The sequence below is a fragment of the Bos indicus x Bos taurus genome, chromosome 6 (assembly GCF_003369695.1).
Source record: "Bos indicus x Bos taurus breed Angus x Brahman F1 hybrid chromosome 6, Bos_hybrid_MaternalHap_v2.0, whole genome shotgun sequence".
Taxonomy (NCBI): Eukaryota; Metazoa; Chordata; class Mammalia; order Artiodactyla; family Bovidae; genus Bos; species Bos indicus x Bos taurus.
In genome coordinates this window covers 26650001-26669629 of record NC_040081.1, presented here as the reverse complement: position 1 = coordinate 26669629, position 19629 = coordinate 26650001, and the positions used below count along the sequence as shown (strand labels likewise).

Sequence of the window (19629 nt, the reverse complement as noted above, 5' to 3'; positions counted from 1 at the left end):
TCAGACATGACTTAGCGACTACACAACAACACTCTGTATATCCCCATATTTCACACACACCCTGTTTTCAGCCTTCATAGATTAATGTCATTCATTCATTCAGCAAATGTTAGACGGAATACCATATATTTTTCTCTAATTGTTTCTTCTACATAACTTGTGTCTCCAAAGGCAAATAAAAAATAAACTTCTTTTTTCTTAACCTTCCAAAGCCCTAAGGCAACTAGTGTAATGCTAAGCATACAATATTCACTTCTATAAATGCTTCTTAAATTAAAATATTAATAACCTAATTATTATCAGGTTATTTAAAATCATTAAGCTAGCTTTTATATTGGAAATAATCCTAAATTAACAAAAAGTAAATATCATATGCAGATAATTATAGGGAACTTTCCTTTAGGGAACAAAAAAAACTGGATAAAAGCTTATCTTTGCCTTTCATTTTAGACACATTCACAGGACCCTATTTTTTCCCATCGATCTATTCTTCAATCTACCACCAGCCTGCTATCTTCAACCCAATCCATCAGAAATGCTTTACTAAAGCAACCACTGATCTCAAAATTCTGCAAAGTTCAGGGGACTATTTTCAGTTCTTATCTTTGTTAACTTATCCAAAGTATATAAGACAGGTGGCAGCTACTTTCTTGAAACACAATCCTCATCTGGCTCCTGTGAGATCACTCCTCCATATTTTGTCCCTACCATTTTTAATCCTCCTAGTTCCTTTCTTAAATCCCTTTTCCTCCATTTATCCATTAAATGCTATCAATCAATCCTCACCTTTTATGGATTATATAACTAACCCAAAGACTAATTCCTAAATCTCCAGTCCAAATTTTTCTAAATTTTCTACTATCTTCAAAACATTTCTACCTATATAACAAATAGATGCATAAAAGAATGTGATCCCCCAGTATTATGTACACACACACACACACACACACACACACACACAGTGTAGTAAGCTTTCTTTCTATATTTTCTCTCTGTACAACACCATTTATCCAGCATTTTAAATGAGAAATCTATGTCATCCTCAACTTTGCCAGTCATCTTCCCATATCAAATTAACCACCAGATAAAAATCAATGCTAACAGCCAGGTATATATCACTACCCTCTCATTTCACTATCTCAACACAGCCATCCACTATGTGAATCACTACATATCACCTCATGACTTCTCCTGTCCTCCCTTTCCCCACATTCCATCCATTTGATTCACAGCTTACTGTCCTATTTTCCTGAAATTACAAAACTGTTCATGAATCTTCCATTTAAAATATACTAGTTCATTATCACCCAGATAAAAACTGCTTTGCTTGAAACTTCATGGCTTTGCACATCCTCTTTACATATAATGTTCTACTCCATTTGACAAACACCTACTCTTTACTCAAAACACAAACACATTTTAGAATTCTTTCCTGACTTGTGTCATTCCCCAAGCAGAATCAACGACTTTCTCTTCTGAAGTCTCACTGTACCTTATTTGGATATCATTTTGTAATTCTTTATATATTTGTATCATCCATCAATGTGTAAGTCCTTTGATTCAGAAAACTTTGTACTATTCATCATCTTTCTAGCCACAGCATGGTATTATTAAATGCCAAACACTGTATTAAGCAGTGTGTGTGTGTATGATCACATTTCACTGAATTTTCACAATGACGTCTTTATAGATATTATTATTCATACTTTAGAGATTTAGATGGAGAAGGAAATGGCAACCCACTCCAGTATTCTTGCCTGGAGAATCCCAGGGACGGCGGAGCCTGGTGGGCTGCCGTCTATGGGGTCCCACAGAGTCGGACACGACTGAAGTGACTTAGCATTAGCAATAGCATTAGAGATTTAGAAGGAAAAGTATATAGGCTTAGAATGGCAAAGTAAGTTGCCCAAGCTCACACAACTAGTTGTAATGGAGCAAGAAATTGCAGTGTGATTCTAAAACCTGAACTCTTTACCACTAAAATACAAATAAATCTAAGAATGCTTTATTTATTTTACATAGTTCTTACATTTTTACCACAAATATGACTTCAGTATATATAAAACTCACTAATAATAGTACAAACTATTATACAATTACACTTGAAGAAAGATGCTCTTTTAAAAGATACTGAATCACTGTTTAAGCAATAGGAAAAAAAAATGTTTCCAACTTCAACTTCACTGCTTTTCTCACACAATTTTCTCAGTTCATATTTTAATGATTCTCTTTTCCTCCAACCTTTCTTGACATCTTTTCTTTCTCTTTGAAATCCATAACTTAAAACTTAGAAAAGATATCTTAAAAAATAAGAAAAGTGATCACTCAGATTTCTAGATACAGCAACCATAATTCAAACAATTAATTTGTGTTTGGGGAGAAAATAATTTTCTGCAAATCTTCCTAAATGTTTATCCTCAAAGTTCATTTCTTTCAAGATAACCACTACATACTGCTAGCTGCAATAAATTACCAAGTATCTGTTATAATGTCCACTAATCAGGTAGTTTAATAAATATTAAAGGCTAGCAATGAAAAATGAAAAGGTGAAATTTTGGGTCAGAAATATGGAACCATTCACCCTAAAAGAAAATCACTAGAATTATTGTAATGATGGACTTCAAAAGTAGTCACAAAAGGCTACATATTATTTCTGCCGCTTATGTCGTTATTAATCTTTTTAGCATATTTTTACTTATTTCAAACTACAACTTTCTACTTGAAGATTTCTATTTAATATCTTAGGTAGATGTTTCTACCTAATATTTACTTCAGACAAGTATATTATTTTTAGGTATATTCTAATCTATAGGAAAACCAAGTTTATTAATTACAACTTTAAAATAACTTTAAAATTCTAACAGTTTTCATAAATTTATATATTGATAGATAAATGAAATGAAAAATCTATAACTCAGTCTGCAACTAGAATTTAAATAACATTTTAAAATATATGGTTCCAAGTTATTTCTATCTGACAGAACTTTCAAACAAATAAAACTTCCAATTTAGGTTTGCTCAGGGTAACTACAAGGCAAATTTTCATACCACATAATTTTTAACCATTTATTTTAATGAATATGGGAAATTAACAAATAAACAAGGTTTTCTGTCAATAAAGACTCAAACTATTGGCGCCACCTAGTGAAATTTTGAAAAAAGAAATGGCCACCCATTCCAGTATTCTTGCCTGGAAAATCCCATGGACAGAGGAGCCTAGTAGGCTATAGTCCATGGTGTTGCAAAGAGTCGGACACGACTGAGTGACTTCATTTCAGTGAAATTTTACTCAGATTTTTAACTGATCAGGAGCTATTTACAGAAATTTCTTAAGTCTTTTATTACCAAGTCAAAGAATCTCAATAGAAATAACTTAAGTATTTATATATATTAAAGACTTCGTTAATATTAAAGAGAATACTAACAAGAATTTTCATTGCCAAAGGCAAGACATATTCCTGTGGAAAACATTCAGGTTGAATAAAAGTTAATATTTGGATTTCTTTTCTTTTCTCATGTATATATCAGCTATCAGTTCAGTTCAGTTCAGTTGCTCAGTCGTGTCCAACTCTTTGTGACTCCATGAATCGTAGCGTGCCTGGCCTCCCTGTCCATCACCAACTCCCAGAGTTCACCCAGACTCACGTCCATCGAGTCAGTGATGCCATCCAGCCATCTCATCCTCTGTCGTCCCCTTCTCCTCCTGCCCCCAATCCCTCCCAGCATACTGAGATATAATTTTGTGCATTATATCTTATATAATTTATCCATTAAAATGTACAACTCAGGTGTTTTTAGGGTATTCACAGAATTAAAAAACCATTAGAGATATATTTGTATTTCTTAACAGAATTTATCAGTAGAGTCAAATGCCAGAATAAATTCAAAAGATATATTGTAATAATATTGTGCATACAACCGAATTAAATAGATTCCAAGGATATAATAAACAAAAATCACAATCATTCATATTATCATATTTATATTTGAGTTATGAATATTCATGTTATATTCATGTTATATTCATATTATTGGGTTTCCCAGGTGGCTTAGTGGTAAAGAATCCCCCTACCAATGCAGGAGATGGGGGTTCGATCACTGGGTCAAGAAGATCCCTTGCAGAAGGAAATGGCAACCCACTCTAGTATTCTTACCTGGGAAATCCCATGGACAGAGGAGGGCTACAGTCTATGGGGTCACAAAAGAGTGTGACATGACTTAGCGACCAAACAACAACAATTCATATTATTATATATTGTATTTTGCTGTACCATCAGAAAATATTTACATCCAAAGACATTAGAGCATTTACTTGCCTAATTATTTTATTGCTTTAAAATTTATCCATCTAAGGCAATATTATAAATGGGAAGCAAGAGAAAACCTTAGAATTCTTTCTCTAAATTCATATTTTAAAATAAAACTGCAGGTGCGGGGAGGGAGGAGGGAGGAGGGTTCAGGATGGGGAACACATGTATACCTGTGGCAGATTCATGTTGATATAAGGCAAAAACCAATACAATATTGTAAAGTTAAAAAATAAAATAAAACTGCACATTTTTCAAATTTGTAATCATTCATTCAAAAAACATTATGTATCTTACTCCACTAACTATAGGAATACAAAAAAAAAGAAAGTACAATGAAAGATCCCTGTTCTCTAAGAATAATGGTTTAAATGGGGACATAAGATAAATACATTTTTAAAAAGATTTCATATACAAGAAATAAGTTATTTCTTGTATATGTTATTCAAATTAATCATAAATTGAGAGAAAAACAAATCAAATTAACAGAACTCCTAAAAGTCAGTAACAAAAAGACAATAAAAATTTTAAATGGGATAAGTCTAGTTAGACATTACTCTAAGGAAGATATACAAGTGACCAATATGTGTATGAAAAGATACTCAATATCATTAATGTTTTAGTCAGTTCAGTCGCTCAGTCGTGTCCAACTCTTTGCAACCCCATGAATCGCAGCACACCAGGCCTCCCTGTCCATCACCATTAATGTTTAGGAAATGTAAATCAAAAATGCAAAAATATATCACTTCACATCCACTAGAATGACCATAATCAAAAAGAAAAACTATAGCAAGTGCTGCAATGGTGGAAAGAAATTAGAACCTTCATATTTTAGTGGTCACAATATAAAATAGTGCACCTGTTTGTACCACAAAAAGTTAGAATTACAGTATTACAAAGCAATTCTACACCTACCCAAAAGAATTGAAAACATATGTCCATACAAGACTCATACACAAATGTTCATGGCTTTTTTCTTATGCTTTCACTTAGCATATTGCTATACTTACTACTTTTATTCTTAACCAAAAAGTGATTATGACCCAAATGTGTGTATACTAATGAATGGATAAACAAAATGTGGTATTTCCATACAATGTATTATTATTCAGCCATGAAAAGAAATAAAACATTGATACATGCTACATCCTAGAAAACACTATGCCAAATGAAAGAAGTCAATAAAAGACAAATGTGTATGATTCCATACGTATGAAATGTTCAGAGAAACAAATCTACAGAGCCAGAAAATAAATTATTGATTGCCTAGAGCTAAGAGGATTGGAGGGGGATGGAAATGATTAGGGTGAATTAAAATATTCTAGAATTGATTGTGGTGACAGTTGTACAACTCTGAGAACATACTAAACCATGAAATTATATACTTTAAATAATTATATTACACATGAATTATATCTGAATAAAGCTATTTTTTCCAACAAAGCAAACCTCTAAATTAAAAAGAAGTAAATTTTGAGGTTGGGTCAAGACAGTGGAGTACAAAAATCTTGAGCTTACCTCCTCTCATGAGAACACCAAAATCACAACTATCTTCAGAACAACCATCAAGGAAAAAGCCTGGGAAGATCTTCCACAACTAATGTCATAAAGAAGGAACCATGAGACAAGGTGGACTCCAGAGAAAAAGCAGTAATTCTGTAAGTGCCTGAGCCAGAGCTTCCTGCTAGTCCTGGAGAGCCTCCCCTGGAGCTGCTGCTGCTGCTGCTAAGTCATGTCAGTCGTGTCCGACTCTGTGTGACCCCATAGACAGAAGCCCACCAGGCTCCTCTGTCCCTGGGGTTCTCCAGGCAAGAACACTGGAGTGGGTTGCCATTTCCTTCTCCAATGCATGAAAGTGAAAAGTGAAAGTGAAGTCGTTCAGTCGTGTCTGACTCTTAGCGGCCCCACAGACTGCAGCCCACCAGGCTCCTCCGTCCAGATCCCACACCCAACTGTGTGAAGAACCCCCCACAAACACACAAATAGTCTGAAACAAGCTCTGAGATCCCTGGGCCCTACTGCCAGACTCCAGGAACACTTCTGCCTGCCAAGAGTCTGACACTAACCCCAGGAACAGGCATCACCCACCAGTGGGCAGGCAACAGTCCCAGAGTCTTCAGAACCGTACACTGCCCACCACTGAGGCAGTACTAGCCCCAGGGTCCCCTAGGGTCCTGAATCTAACCACCTGGTGACCAGACTCCACTAAACAACAGCCAGTAGCTACCACACAAGGTGGGGCGTGGCAACCCACTGGACGAGGGGCCAGCAAAGCCTACCCGAACACTTACAAATAAGGACACACCAGCCCTCACATGAGGAACCCCTCCAGCATATAGCTTGGGTGATAAGAGGAGACTGTGCTGCTAAGACACATAAGACATCCCCTACAGAAGGTCACTTCTACAAGGTTGAGAAACATAACTAATGTACATAAAAATACATAGAAATAAAATTGAAAAACTAATACATAAAAATAAAATTGCAACCTAGACAAAATGAGGCAGTGATGAATATGTTCCAGGGAAAGGAACAAGATAAAATTCCAGAAGAAGAACTAAGTAAAGTGGAAATAGGCAATCTACCAAGAAAGACTACAGAGTAATGATTGCAGAGATGACCAAAGAATTTGAGAAAACAGGTACACAGTGTTTAACAAAGAGTTGGAAAATATAAGAACAATCAGAGATGAAGAACACAATAACTGAAATGAAAAATACACTAAAAGGAATTAAGAGGAGACTAAATGATACAGAGAAATGGATCAGACAGAATAATAGAAATCACTGCCACTGAAAAGGAGAAAGAAAAAAAGAATGAAAAGAAATGAGGGTGGTTTAAAAGACCTCTGGGACAACATCAAACACATTAATATTTGCATTATAGGGGTCCTAGAAGAATAAGAGAGAGAGAAAGGGCCTGAGAAACTATTGAAGACATGATAACTGAAAACTTCCCTAACCTGGGAAAGAAAACAGACATCAAAGTCCAGGAAGCACCAAGGGCCCATACAGGATTAACTCAAAGAGGAACAGGCCAAGGCAGATTGCAATTAAAATGGCAAAAATTAAAGATAAAGAGAAAATATTTAAAGCAGTAATGTCAGCCACAAAGCAAGCCTTGGTAAATTTAAGAAAACTGAAATCAAATCAGGCATCTTTTGTGACCACAACACCATGAGATTAGAAATCAACTATATGGCACCCCACTCCAGTACTTTTGCCTGGAAAATCCCATGGATGGAGGAGCCTGGTAGGCTGCAGTCCATGGGGTCACTAAGAGTCGGATACGACTGAGCGACTTCACTTTCACTTTTCACTTTCATGCATTGGAGAAGGAAATGGCAACCCACTCCAGTGTTCTTGCCTGGAGAATCCCAGGGACGGCGGAGCCTGGTGGGCTGCCTGCCGTCTATGGGGTTGCACAGTCGGACACGACTGAAGCGACTTAGCAGCAGCATAAGAAAAAAACTGTAAAGAGCACAAACAGTATGTTATGAGTCACCAATGGATCGATGAAGAGATTAAAGAGGAAATTTCTTAAAATACCTAGGAGAAAGAAATGGCAACCCACTCCAGTGTTCTTGGGGAGAATCCCAGGGACGGGGGAGCCTAGTGGGCTGCTGTCTATGGGGTCGCACAGAGTCGGACACAACTGAAGTGACTTAGCAGCGGCAGCAGCAGCAGCAGCAGCAGAGACAAATGAAAACGAACATAACGACAATCCAAAACCTATGGGATGCAGCCAAAGCAGGTCTAACAGGGAAGCTTACAGTGATACAAGCTTAGAAACAAGAAAAATCTCAAATAAACAATACCAAGAGAAACAAGAACAAAACACAAAGTTAGTAGAAGCCAGCTGATGGAACTGCCTCTATTTCATGTTACTATGCCTCCCTTGGAGAAGGACCTGCCACAGCCTCGGCTACTCACCACTCAGGGCTGGATCCGCCACCCACCATGCACAGCCAAGACCCTGGCTCTGTGCCAGTTCTCTGTGTGGCCTTATCTCAGACACTGGCAGCACCACTGCAGCAGGGATGTGCCTATACCAGACCAGCTCCAAGAGAACACCCACTCCCTTTCCCAGGGGATCTTTTTCTAGGCACAGAGACAAAAATGCATGGGGAAAATCACCTTTCTCATGTGATTTTCTTCTTTTGTCTTAATAATTGAACTTTTACTTTAGATTAAGTATTCTATATGTCTTTCATAACTTAGCTATGGACTGAGGGATGACGTCATGCAGGCAAAATGCCTTCTACAATTTTCTACGTGACCATCCTTAGTTTTGAAGCTCCTTGAGGCCTCCGTGGCTTCTTCATTGCAGAGCTTTCCCAGAGCTATTTTCATCAGGATATAGTTGTTTATTGAGTGTTACTATTTTATGGGGAATAAAGAATGTTGGGACTCCTAGTTCACCATCTTGCTGATATCATTGCCAGAAAATATTTTATGTTTAAAAAACTTGTTTCCTGACTTCCAGTCTCCAGTCCCACATGTAAGAAACTTTAATGTTGACACTCTTCCCTGACAACAAGTAAAAACCTGAACAGCATGAAAAATCAAACTCTTCTTGAATCCATGAGAGAGCAGAGAACCCAGGGCAAAATGGCTGCCCCCTAGACTGGAGAGACAGACAAGCCAACGCAAGAAGTCCCAGCTTACCAGAGCAGAAACTTACACGTAGAAACCACTGTGGGAACCACTGCCAAGGCAGGAAAATCTGAACTATATTTGATGTATTGCTGGAGGCTCCATGCAGACAAGTCTGAAAGTTAAAAACTCCAGGGTCTCAGTCATAGAGGAGGACCCCACAATTTTCATCTACTCCAGGAGCTCAACTTAGATTCTCACAGTAAATACTGGAGTAAAATCCCCTTAAGTTTCTGGCAGAGACAGAGAGAAAGGAATCATTTTGAAATATACCAGAACACTCTGTTTATCTCAACAAAGCCTGCTCTCAGGAGAATATCATTAACCACAGTCTAAACTGCTGCATTATTATTCACATCTAGTAAACTTGGTATAAGAAAAAAAATCCAGTCTTGCCCTCCACACAAAATAAAGAAATTACCCAACTCCAGGCCCCACTAGCCATTCTATTTCAGCTAAGGAGAGAGAAAAACACTGAGAAACATTTGTGAAGTTCACAGTCCAGAGACACGGGCTCACTAAAAGACTAAGACCTAGTCATAGCATTGTAGAACACTCCTCCTTCCCCAGACTACATTACAAAAGGCATATTTTCATCAGTTTCTTTACCTGATAAATCATGTCAAGTGCTAGAGATTTAATGCTTTTGTCCCTGAAAGATACACATTTAAACCTACTCTCCCAATGTGATGGTATTTGAAGGCAGTGCCTCTGGGAAGTGATTCACTCATGAGGGTAGAGCTCTCATGAATGAAATTAGTGCCTTTATTAAAAAAAAAAATCCCAGACAGTTCCCTTGTTCCTGCCACTATGCAAAAACACAACAAAAAGATGTCTATGAGTAGGACACAGACCCTCAATAGGCAATGAATTTGCTGGCACCTTCATCTTAGACTTCTCAGCCTCATGGAACTATAAGAAATACATTTCTGTTGCCTATAAGACATGCATCTATGGCATTCTTCTATAGCAACCCAAGCTAACTAATACATCCAATTATCAAGAAAAAATGACACCAAATATTACAAAACAAAAACTCCTTTAGAAGAGGTAGTAAGCAACACAACTGGGAACCGGGCACTGCAGAGATGGTGGAATCAATCAGATTGGGAATTTAAAATATGTATGATTAATAAGCTAATTTATCCATTACAGGACAAAAATGACAGAATATAAGAATAGATAAGCAATGGAAGAAGGGAGATTAAATCCTAAAAGAAAAAGAAAAATTTAAAAATAAATGTCAGAGACCAGAAACAAGAATACAAGTGAAAAATGCCTTTGTAGGTTTATCAGTAAACTGGAGAAACCTGAAAAAACAATCTCTAGCCTTGAGGATATATCAATAGAAACCTCCAAAACTAAGTAGCAAAGAGAACAAAAACTGGAAAAAAAAATCAAAACAGACTATCCAAACACTGGGAGACACCTCCAAAGGTTTTATATATGTGTCATGATAGTACTGGGCTTTCCAGGTGACTCAGTGGTAAAGAATCCATCTGCCAAACAGGAGACGTGGGTTAGATTCCTGGGTCAGGAAGATCCCACTGGAGAAGGAAACGGCAACCCACTCCAGTAACCTTGCCTGGAGAATTCCATGGACAGAGGAGCCTGGTGGGCTACAGTCCATGGGACTGCAAAAGAGTCAGACATGTCTTAGTGACTAAACAACAATAACAACTGGTAATACTAGAAGAAGAAGAAAGAGAAAAGGGAACATAAGAAACATGCGAAAAAGTAATGACCAAGAATTTCCCCAAATTAATGTTGGACATCAAACCACAGATCTAGAAAGCTCAGAGAACACCAATGTCCCCGAAACAAGGATAACTGTTGAAAAAACTATACCTAGGCATTTTGTCTTCAAAATACAGAATTAGATAAAGAAAAAATCCTGGAAGAAGCCAGAGGAAAAAAACACCTTACATAAAGGGGAACAAAAATTACACTTGACTTCTCCAAAGAAACTTTGCAAGCAAGAAGAGAGTAGGGTGAAATAAAGTGTTGAAAGAAAAAAAAAAATCTAGAATTCTGTACCCTATGAAATTATCCTTTAAAAGTGAAAGAGAAATACTTTCTTAGACAAACAAAAATTGATGAAATTTGTTGCTAGTAGACTTGCCTTACAAGAAATGCTATGTTTCTTAAAAAGAAGGAAAGTAATAGAGGTCCAAAATCTGAATCTGCATAAAGGAAGAGAATTGAAGCATGCATAAGTAAAGGTAAAACAAAAAGTTTTATTTTTATTATTCTTTATGGGTCTAACAGAGCCATTATTATTTTTCTCAAATAATTATTTTGCTCAAAATAATAGCAACAATGTATTCAATTATGTATGTGTGTGTATATATATATATACACACACACACATATGCATATGTTTCTGTATGCTTAAATATAAGTGAAATGTATGACAACAATGATGCAAGCAATGGAAAGGAAAAACCAGAATTTTTTTTTCAATTATAAGGTACTCACACTACCCATGAAGTAGTGCAGTATTATTTAAAAGTTGACTAGAATTAGTTATAAACTAGAACTAACACTTAAAAAGTCAAAAACGAAGTAAAGCTATATTCTAAGAAAGGACAGAAAAGGAATCATACAAAATACTCAATTAAAGCCACAAAAGGCAGGGGAAAAAAATGTACAACAAAAATATCAATAAAGTGGGAGCTCCTTGATGGCCTAGTGGGTAGGATTCTGGGTTTTCACAACCATGGCCTAGGTTCCTGAGATCTTACAAGCTGTGCAACATAGGCAAAAAAAAAAAAAGAATAAGGGCAAACAGAAAACAGAAGTGTATACTACTTCCACTATATCAATAATCATTCATGTCAACTATCTAAATGCACTAATTAAAAGCCAGATTTTCAGAGTGGATCAAAGATATCACTATACTTGTATAGTAAGCCTTGTCTACAAAAATCCCACTTTAAATATAAAGGCATATAAATGTAAAGTAAATGGATAAAGGACAATATACCACAATACTACTAATACAAAATACTAATCAAAAGAAAGCAAGAGTGAAAGTGTTAGTTGTTCAGTTGTGTCCAACTCTTTGCGACCCCATGGACCGTAGCCCACCAGGCTCCTCTGTCCATGGAATTTTCCATTCAAGAATACTGGTGTGGGTAGCCATTTTCTTCTCTGGGGGATCTTCCCAACCTAGGGATCAAACCCAGGTCTACCTGCACTGCAGGCAGATTCATTACCATCTGAGCCACCAGAGAAAGCTCTTTATTCAGAAAGGGTATACTTCAAAGCAAAGATAATTATCAGGGATAAAGAAGGTCATTACATAATGGTAAAGGGGTCAGTTCTCTAAAAAGACGTAATGATCATTAAGGTGTAGGCACCTAACAACAGAGCATCAACTAAATGAGGCAAAAACTGATAGAATTGCAAGGAGAAATACATGAATTCCCTATCACAGTTGGAGACTGCACCCTCTCTCAGAAGTGGACAGACCAGTGGGCATAAAATCCATAAGGACATGCTTGAACTCAGTAACACCATCAGTCAACTAGATGTAGTTGACACCTACATGCTACTTCATCCAACAACAGCAGAATACATTCTTCTCAAGCTCACACAGAACATTTACCAAGATAGACCACGTTTTGAGTCATAAACACACTTTCACAAATTTAACAGACTAGAAATTATACGACATCTGCTCCCAGACCATGTAGAACTAAGTTAGAAACCAAAAACAGAAAGATCAATGGAAACTCACAAAATACATGGAGATTAAGCATCACAATTCTGAATAACACATGGGTCAAAGAAGAAATCCCAAGAGAAATTTTAAAATATTTTGAACTAAATGAAAATGAATACAGAAACAATCAAAAGTTGTGAGATACAGGATAAACAGCTCTTTCAGGAAAATTTATACCACTGAAAACACATATGAGCATCTAAGTTACCAGCTTAGGAAAAAATTTTAAAAGAGCAAATACAAAATAAAATATTAAATACCAAAATAATACCCAAGAAAAGAAATTAAGAATTAATTATAATTAAGAATTAGAGAAAAAAATCAATGAAAATTTATAAACCTCTCACCTGGCAAACTAAGAAAAATGAGAGAGGACATAAATCACTAATATTAGAAATGAAGGGGGAGACATAAGTATAGACCCCATATACATTAGAAGAATAAAGGAGTGTTATGAACAACTCTATGCCCATAAATTTGATAACCTAGATGAAATAAACCACTTCCTTAAAAGGTTCAGCTGCCAAATTCTCATAAGAAGAAACAGATAAACTGAATAGGTCTAAATCTATTAAAGAAATCAAGACAGCCTTCCAAAACTAAAAGTACCAGACCCAGATGGGTTCACTGGTAAATTCTACCAAACATTTAGGGGGAAAAATTATACCAATTCTCTACAGTATCTTTCAGAGGACACAAGTAGAAGGAATACTTCTTAACTCATTGTATGAGGTCAGCATTACCTTAATACTAAAACCAGACAAACACATTATAATATAACAGACCAATCTCTCTCATGATTCTAAATTAACACTTCTTTTATCTTGTTTGAGATTTATAATTATTATTCTATGAAAACAACTGCATTATATTTCCCTGTTAATATATCTTTTTATAATAACTCTATAAGCAATATTTTTCACTGCTGATCAATATTCAGGGGAAAACCAAGTAAATCAAGTGCAGAGAAAATTCTTATTGAAATACTCACTGATTTCTCAATTGAGAATCATTTATCCTTACTCTAAATGGATCCACTTTGAAATGTTTATCCTAAAACCTTCAAGTTTTTAAGTTTAAATATAAACTTTAAAAAAATCCAAGGTTTCTGTGACTACAAAAAATCCAAGGTTTTTATCACTACAAGTTCCAAATGATTAAACTGAAGCATAGCTACAAAAAAAAAAAAAATTTAATGGCATTTAGAGTTTTATATTAATAAATATAATCTACCTAGAACAATGAAAATAAAAACTATGTACTATTCGGACTGTACCAAGAATATTATTCTTAGTTCTCAATCTCATATTTTAAAGAGAGAAAAAGTCAAAAACTGAAGATCCCTAGATAACCTCAAAGGAAGATAAGTTATCTTGAAGTTAAATACTGAGAATAATCAAAGGTATTTAGAACATTTATCCTTACGAGCAAAGATTTAAAGGCAGATTCAAAAGAAGTCATAGGAAAAGGGAGAATTAAGAAGACAGCAAGCAGGTAAATTTAAGTCAGTTTAGGAAGGAAATTGTAGGAAACAGAGCAGTCTACTACTGGAACAAGAAACCTCACGGGTATGGAGTTTTTTAATCACAAGAGGTGCTCAAGCAGAAATAGTGATCACCTGAAGGAAATTTTAAATACAGTTCCTTAGTTCCTTCCACATGGACGGAGAAGCCTGGCAGGCTGCAGTCCATGGGGTCGCTGGGAGTCGGACACGACTGAGCGCCTTCACTTTCACTTTTCACTTTCATGCATTGGAGAAGGAAATGGCAACCCACTCCAGTGTTCTTGCCTGGAGAATCCCAGGGACGGCGGGGCCTGGTGGGCTGCCGTCTATGGGGTCGCACAGAGTCAGACAGGACTGAAGTGACGCAGCAGCAGCAGCAGCATTTCCTTCCACAAAATTCACTGAATGACAACTACCTACCAAGCACAGTACATTCAAGAGTACTCTAACTTTGTTTTAAGATTTAATTATCTTAAAATCTAGAAAGCGGATGAAATGGTTAATTTTTAACGTACCTCTTTTTCCTCCTTCAATATTTTTACTTCATAAAGTCGTCGGAGATTTGAGCAACTATTTTGCTGTTGATCTTTCTTGATGTTCACGTTTTCATAACGAGGTGACTTTTTCCTTTAAAAACCAAGAAAAAAAATTTATTCTCAATTTCAAATATATAAATGTCTATATAAGCTAAAAGAATATTTTTACACCAACATTTCCTGCTTAAAAAGTATTCCGTAAGATCATGTTATTGATGATAAACACATCTGGGTGTTGTTAAGCCAATATATCCTTAGTAAGTGCTAAGTCACTTTAGTCATGTCCAACTCCTTGCAACCCTATGGACTGTAGCCTGCCAGGCTCCTCTGACCATGGAATTCTCCAGGCAAGAATACTGGAGTGGGTTGCCATGCCCTCCTCCAGGGGATCTTCCTGACCCAGGGATTGAACCTGTGCCTCCTGTGTCTCCTGCATTGCAGGCAGATTCTCTACCTGCTGAGCCATTGGAGAAGTCCCAAGGGAAAAACAATTAATGCTACTTATATCACATAACAATCAGAAAAAAAGGCATAAAGAAATCTTTGAAAATGAAAAGGAAGCTTATTTTCCCTGAAATTTACACAACCTCAAGTGAGAATAATAAACCAAGTAAGCAAGGAGTAACAGCTCTGGAGTCAGACAGCCTGATGTGAATCCTAAGATTGCTACCTACTAGCTACGTGACCTTGCACAAATCGCCTAACTTCTCTAAACTTCAGATTTGACTCTTCTTCTGTAATTAGAAATATTAATAACCAATCCTCATGGTTGTAATGATTAGAGCAGATAATTATATGTGAAGTGTTTGGTGGCATACATTTTTTCTAATTCTTAAACAGAATTCTGGGGAAACAGTTTCACATTAAACATTTCCAATGAGCTATGTTGAACATAAGCAGATTGTAAAACAGATAATAGAAAAACAAATGCTTAGGTTACATAATTTTTTGTTTACACATTACTATGAGTTAAACAATGCATAGAACATCTCAGTTCACTATTAAAGGCTGACTTCGTTGATTTTTTTTTTACACGAAATTCAACAAACATTTTCAAAACCTCATATAGTTTTACGGATAAAAATATTTATATTAGGGATATCAAAAGAGTCACATATCATTTAGGTCTGTTTCCCAAATTAAAAAAAAAAAAAACTATAGGCCTATCTTTCCATTTAGAATAGTCAAATATTTCCATTTTTTAAACTTTTTGTTTTGTATTGGAGTATGGCTGATTAACAATGTGATAGTTTCAGGTGAACAGCAAAGGGACTCAACCATACATCTACATGTATCTTCTTCTTGTTCAGTTGCCCAGTCGTGTCCGACTCCATGTGACCCCATAGACTACAGCATGCCAGGCCTCTTTGTCCCTCACCATCTCCCAAAGTTACCCAAATTCATGTCCACTGCATTGGTGATGCCATCCAGCCATCTCATCCTCTGACACCCTCTTCTCTTTCTGCCCTCAATCTTTCCCAGCATCAGGAACTTTCCCAATGAGTCAACTGTTGGCATCAGATGACCAAAATCCTGGAGTTTCAGCTTCAGCATCAGTCCTGCCAATGAGTATTCAAGGTTGATTTCCATTAAGATTGACTGGTTTTATCCTCTGCTGTCCAAGGGACTCTCAGGAGTCTTGTCCAGCACCACAGTTCAAAGGCATCTGTTCTTAGGCACCCCACCTTCTTTACAGTCCAGCTCTCACAGTGTATGTGACCAATGGGAAAATGATAGCTTTGACTTTACAGACCTTTGTCGGCACAGTAATGCCTCTGCTTTTCAACACAATGTCTAGGTTTGTCATAGCTTTCCTGCCAAGAAGCAAACGTCTTCTGATTTCATGGCTGCAGTCACTATCCGCAGTGATTTTTGGAGCCCAAGAAGAAATCTGTCACGATTTCCACCTTTTCCCCCTCTATTTGCCATGCAGTAATGGGGCTGGATGCCATGATCTTAGTTTTTTTAATATTTATTTTTAAGCCAGATCTTTCTCTCTCCTCCATCATCCTCATCAAGAGGCGCTTAGCTCTTCTTTGCTTTCTGCCATTAGAGTGGTATAATCCGCATATCTGAGGTTGTTGATGTTTCTCCCACCTATCTTGATTCCAGTTTGTAACTCATCCAGCCCAGCATTTCTCAGGATATGCTCAGCATATAAATTAAACAAACAGGGTGACAGCAGACAGCCCTGTCATACTCCTTTCTCAATCTTGAACCAATCAGCTGTTCCATACAGGGTTCTAACTGTTGCCTTTTGACCCGCATATAGGTTTCTCAGGAGACAGGTAAGATGGTCTGGTATTCCAATCTCTTTAAGATCTTTCCACAGTTTATTATGATCCACATAGTTAAAGGTTTTGGCAGAGTCAATGAAACAGAGGTAGCTGTTTTTCTGGAATTCCCTAGTTTTCCCTGTGATACAGCAAATGTTGGCAATTTGATCTCTGGTTCCTCTTCCTTTTCTAAACCCAGCTTCATCATCTGGAAGTTCTTGGTTCGCATAATGCTGAAGCCAAGCATTCAAGATTTTAAGCTTGACCTTACTAGCACAGGAGATGAATGCCACTGTCCGATGGTTAGCACAATATTTAGTACTAGCCTTCTTGGGAATTGGGATGAGGATTGAGAAGTATAATTATACTATACTTCTAGTGTAACTACACATATCTATGCTCCCCCAAACTCCCCTCCCATCCAGCAAGTACTTCCATTTTTATACCATATCAAATCTCCCAGAGTAGTTATGACTCAATCAATAAACAAGAAGTAATAAAGAAAAAATGGTAGAAAATACTGACTACCAGAAGGAACCAAGACAAGTCCAAATAAAAGATACAGTGAAGGCAGCAAATCAAAGAGTAGACAAATTATGGAAATGATGAACTGTCTGAAGCAGTTAGGAGTGCAATCTATATGGATATATTCCTACTAGCAAAGGGAAAACGCAAACAGAAGAAAAAGAAGAAACAAGACAAATAACAAAGATAAAAAAGAAAGTAACATTTAAAAACTAGGATGAGAATGGGAGCAGGACAGGGCGAGAGAAGTAAAAGTGACTGCTATAAAGAAAATAGCAAGCAAAATTAGAGCAACATAATTAGAATACTGGTCATGCCTGAGGTACTCAGTTAGATGTGTAGTGAAATGGATGGAAAACAACCATCACAGAACTACATACCCTAAAAAAGGGTTAATTTTACCGAATGTTAACAAAACCTCAATAAAACTGATAGACAGGCAGACAGATAGGGAATCAAGCAGTCAAACTGAAAGAAGAAAGAGTAAAGTACTAACAGAAGTATTATGTCAAGGAAATGAGCACCATTAAGAGCATTCGACAGACTTTGTTTTATTTGGAATGACAAAGATTAAATTTAGATCCCATTGCTGTATATCGGAGAAGGCAATGGCAACCCACTCCAGTACTCTTGCCTGGAAAATCCCATGGATGGAGTAGCCTTGTAGGCTGCAGTCTATGGGGTCGCTAAGAGTCGGGCATGACTGAGCAACTTCACTTTCACTTTTCACTTTCATGCATTGGAGAAGGAAACAGCAACCCACTTCAGTATTCTTGCCTGGAGAATCCCAGGGACAGAGGAGCCTAGTGGGCTGCCATCTATGGGGTCGCAGAGTCAGATACGACTGAATTGACTTAGCAGCAGCAATCTGTGTATACGTGTTAAATTTATTCATGTTAAGTTTCTAGTGTAACTACTAAAAAATAAAAATACATGGTATATCTCCCATACTAGGAAAGTGAAAAAAGAAAAGGACAATAGAACAGGGTATAAATTCCCCAAAACAAGGACCATGTTTTATTCTTTTTATTCTCAGTTACTAAGTTCATTACTAGGTTATAGCAAGAATTCAAACAATGTCTGTTCAATGAATGCACAGCAGCAGGGGAGTTTAAGCAAGAGTCTAAGCTATGTCCACTGCTGGTATACACGTGCATCTGAATGTATCCAGCAAATTAACTGCAGGTAATCATTGTGGGACTTCCTGTGAGAAAATTCATTGTATGAGAGAGAAAGGATCAGGCACATAAGCTGGAACCTATTAAAAAAAAAAAACTAAACCATGGAAAGCAGTTATAGCTTCTGAGAACATCGTATTTATTAGTCAATTTTGCCCTCCATGGACTCATATCTAAGACCATACTTGTGTCTAAGAGTAGGAAAAAAATAAAGACAGTTATTTTACAAGAAATGTATTTCCTAGTTAGACTTTGTAAATATTACCTTCAACCTAATGTTATGGCTCTGACTCAAAGTGAGAATGCCTTCTCAATCTATCATTAGTCAGAAGAATGGACACCAGAGCCAGGAACAAGATACAGAATCCTGGGGTCACCTATTTTTATATTTTTCCTGAACTTTTGTCTATCTTGTAATTAAAGACAGCATATTTTAGTACTTAGACACATGGGCTATATATCAAGTTCTGCCACTGAATAGCTACATTATATTAAATATGTTATTTATTCTCTGACTCATTTTTCACTAATAAATAGATGTAACAATAGAAACTACACAGAGACTTGCAAATATTAAATGAGTTAATACATGTAAAACAGGTAGCACAGGATCTGGCAGACTGAAAAAGCAATAGTTTTCACATAGGTTAGCCTAAAGTATAACATTTCTTTAAGTCTTTTATACTGATTTTTCCTTTCATAACAGCATAACCTAGTCTAAATTATTAGTAAAATCTACAGTAAAAGTATACTATTTTTTTACTTACTGGGTTATATCATACTTTCCAGGACCAGGCCCTGACGTTATAGGTAATTGGAGTCTTCCCAAAGAGTTGCCAAAATGTATCCCCTTGTATTTCAAAGTTGCATTGGAAAAATCCTTTTAAAAAAAAGGGAGGATGAGAGATAGTTTATATAAAT

At 36.6% G+C, this 19629-nt stretch overlaps 1 protein-coding gene across 1 annotated transcript in view; it reads right to left on the bottom strand.

Moving 5' to 3' along the window:
- The window catches only part of STPG2 (sperm tail PG-rich repeat containing 2), a 626162-nt gene that overhangs the window by 570700 nt on the left and 35833 nt on the right, over nucleotides 1-19629 (bottom strand). Inside the window, exons 5-6 of the mRNA XM_027544018.1 lie at nucleotides 19476-19588; nucleotides 14709-14820 (exon numbers count right to left, since the gene is read on the bottom strand). Coding sequence (XP_027399819.1) covers nucleotides 14709-14820; nucleotides 19476-19588 — 225 coding nt within the window. The remainder of the gene's footprint in view (nucleotides 1-14708; nucleotides 14821-19475; nucleotides 19589-19629) is intronic.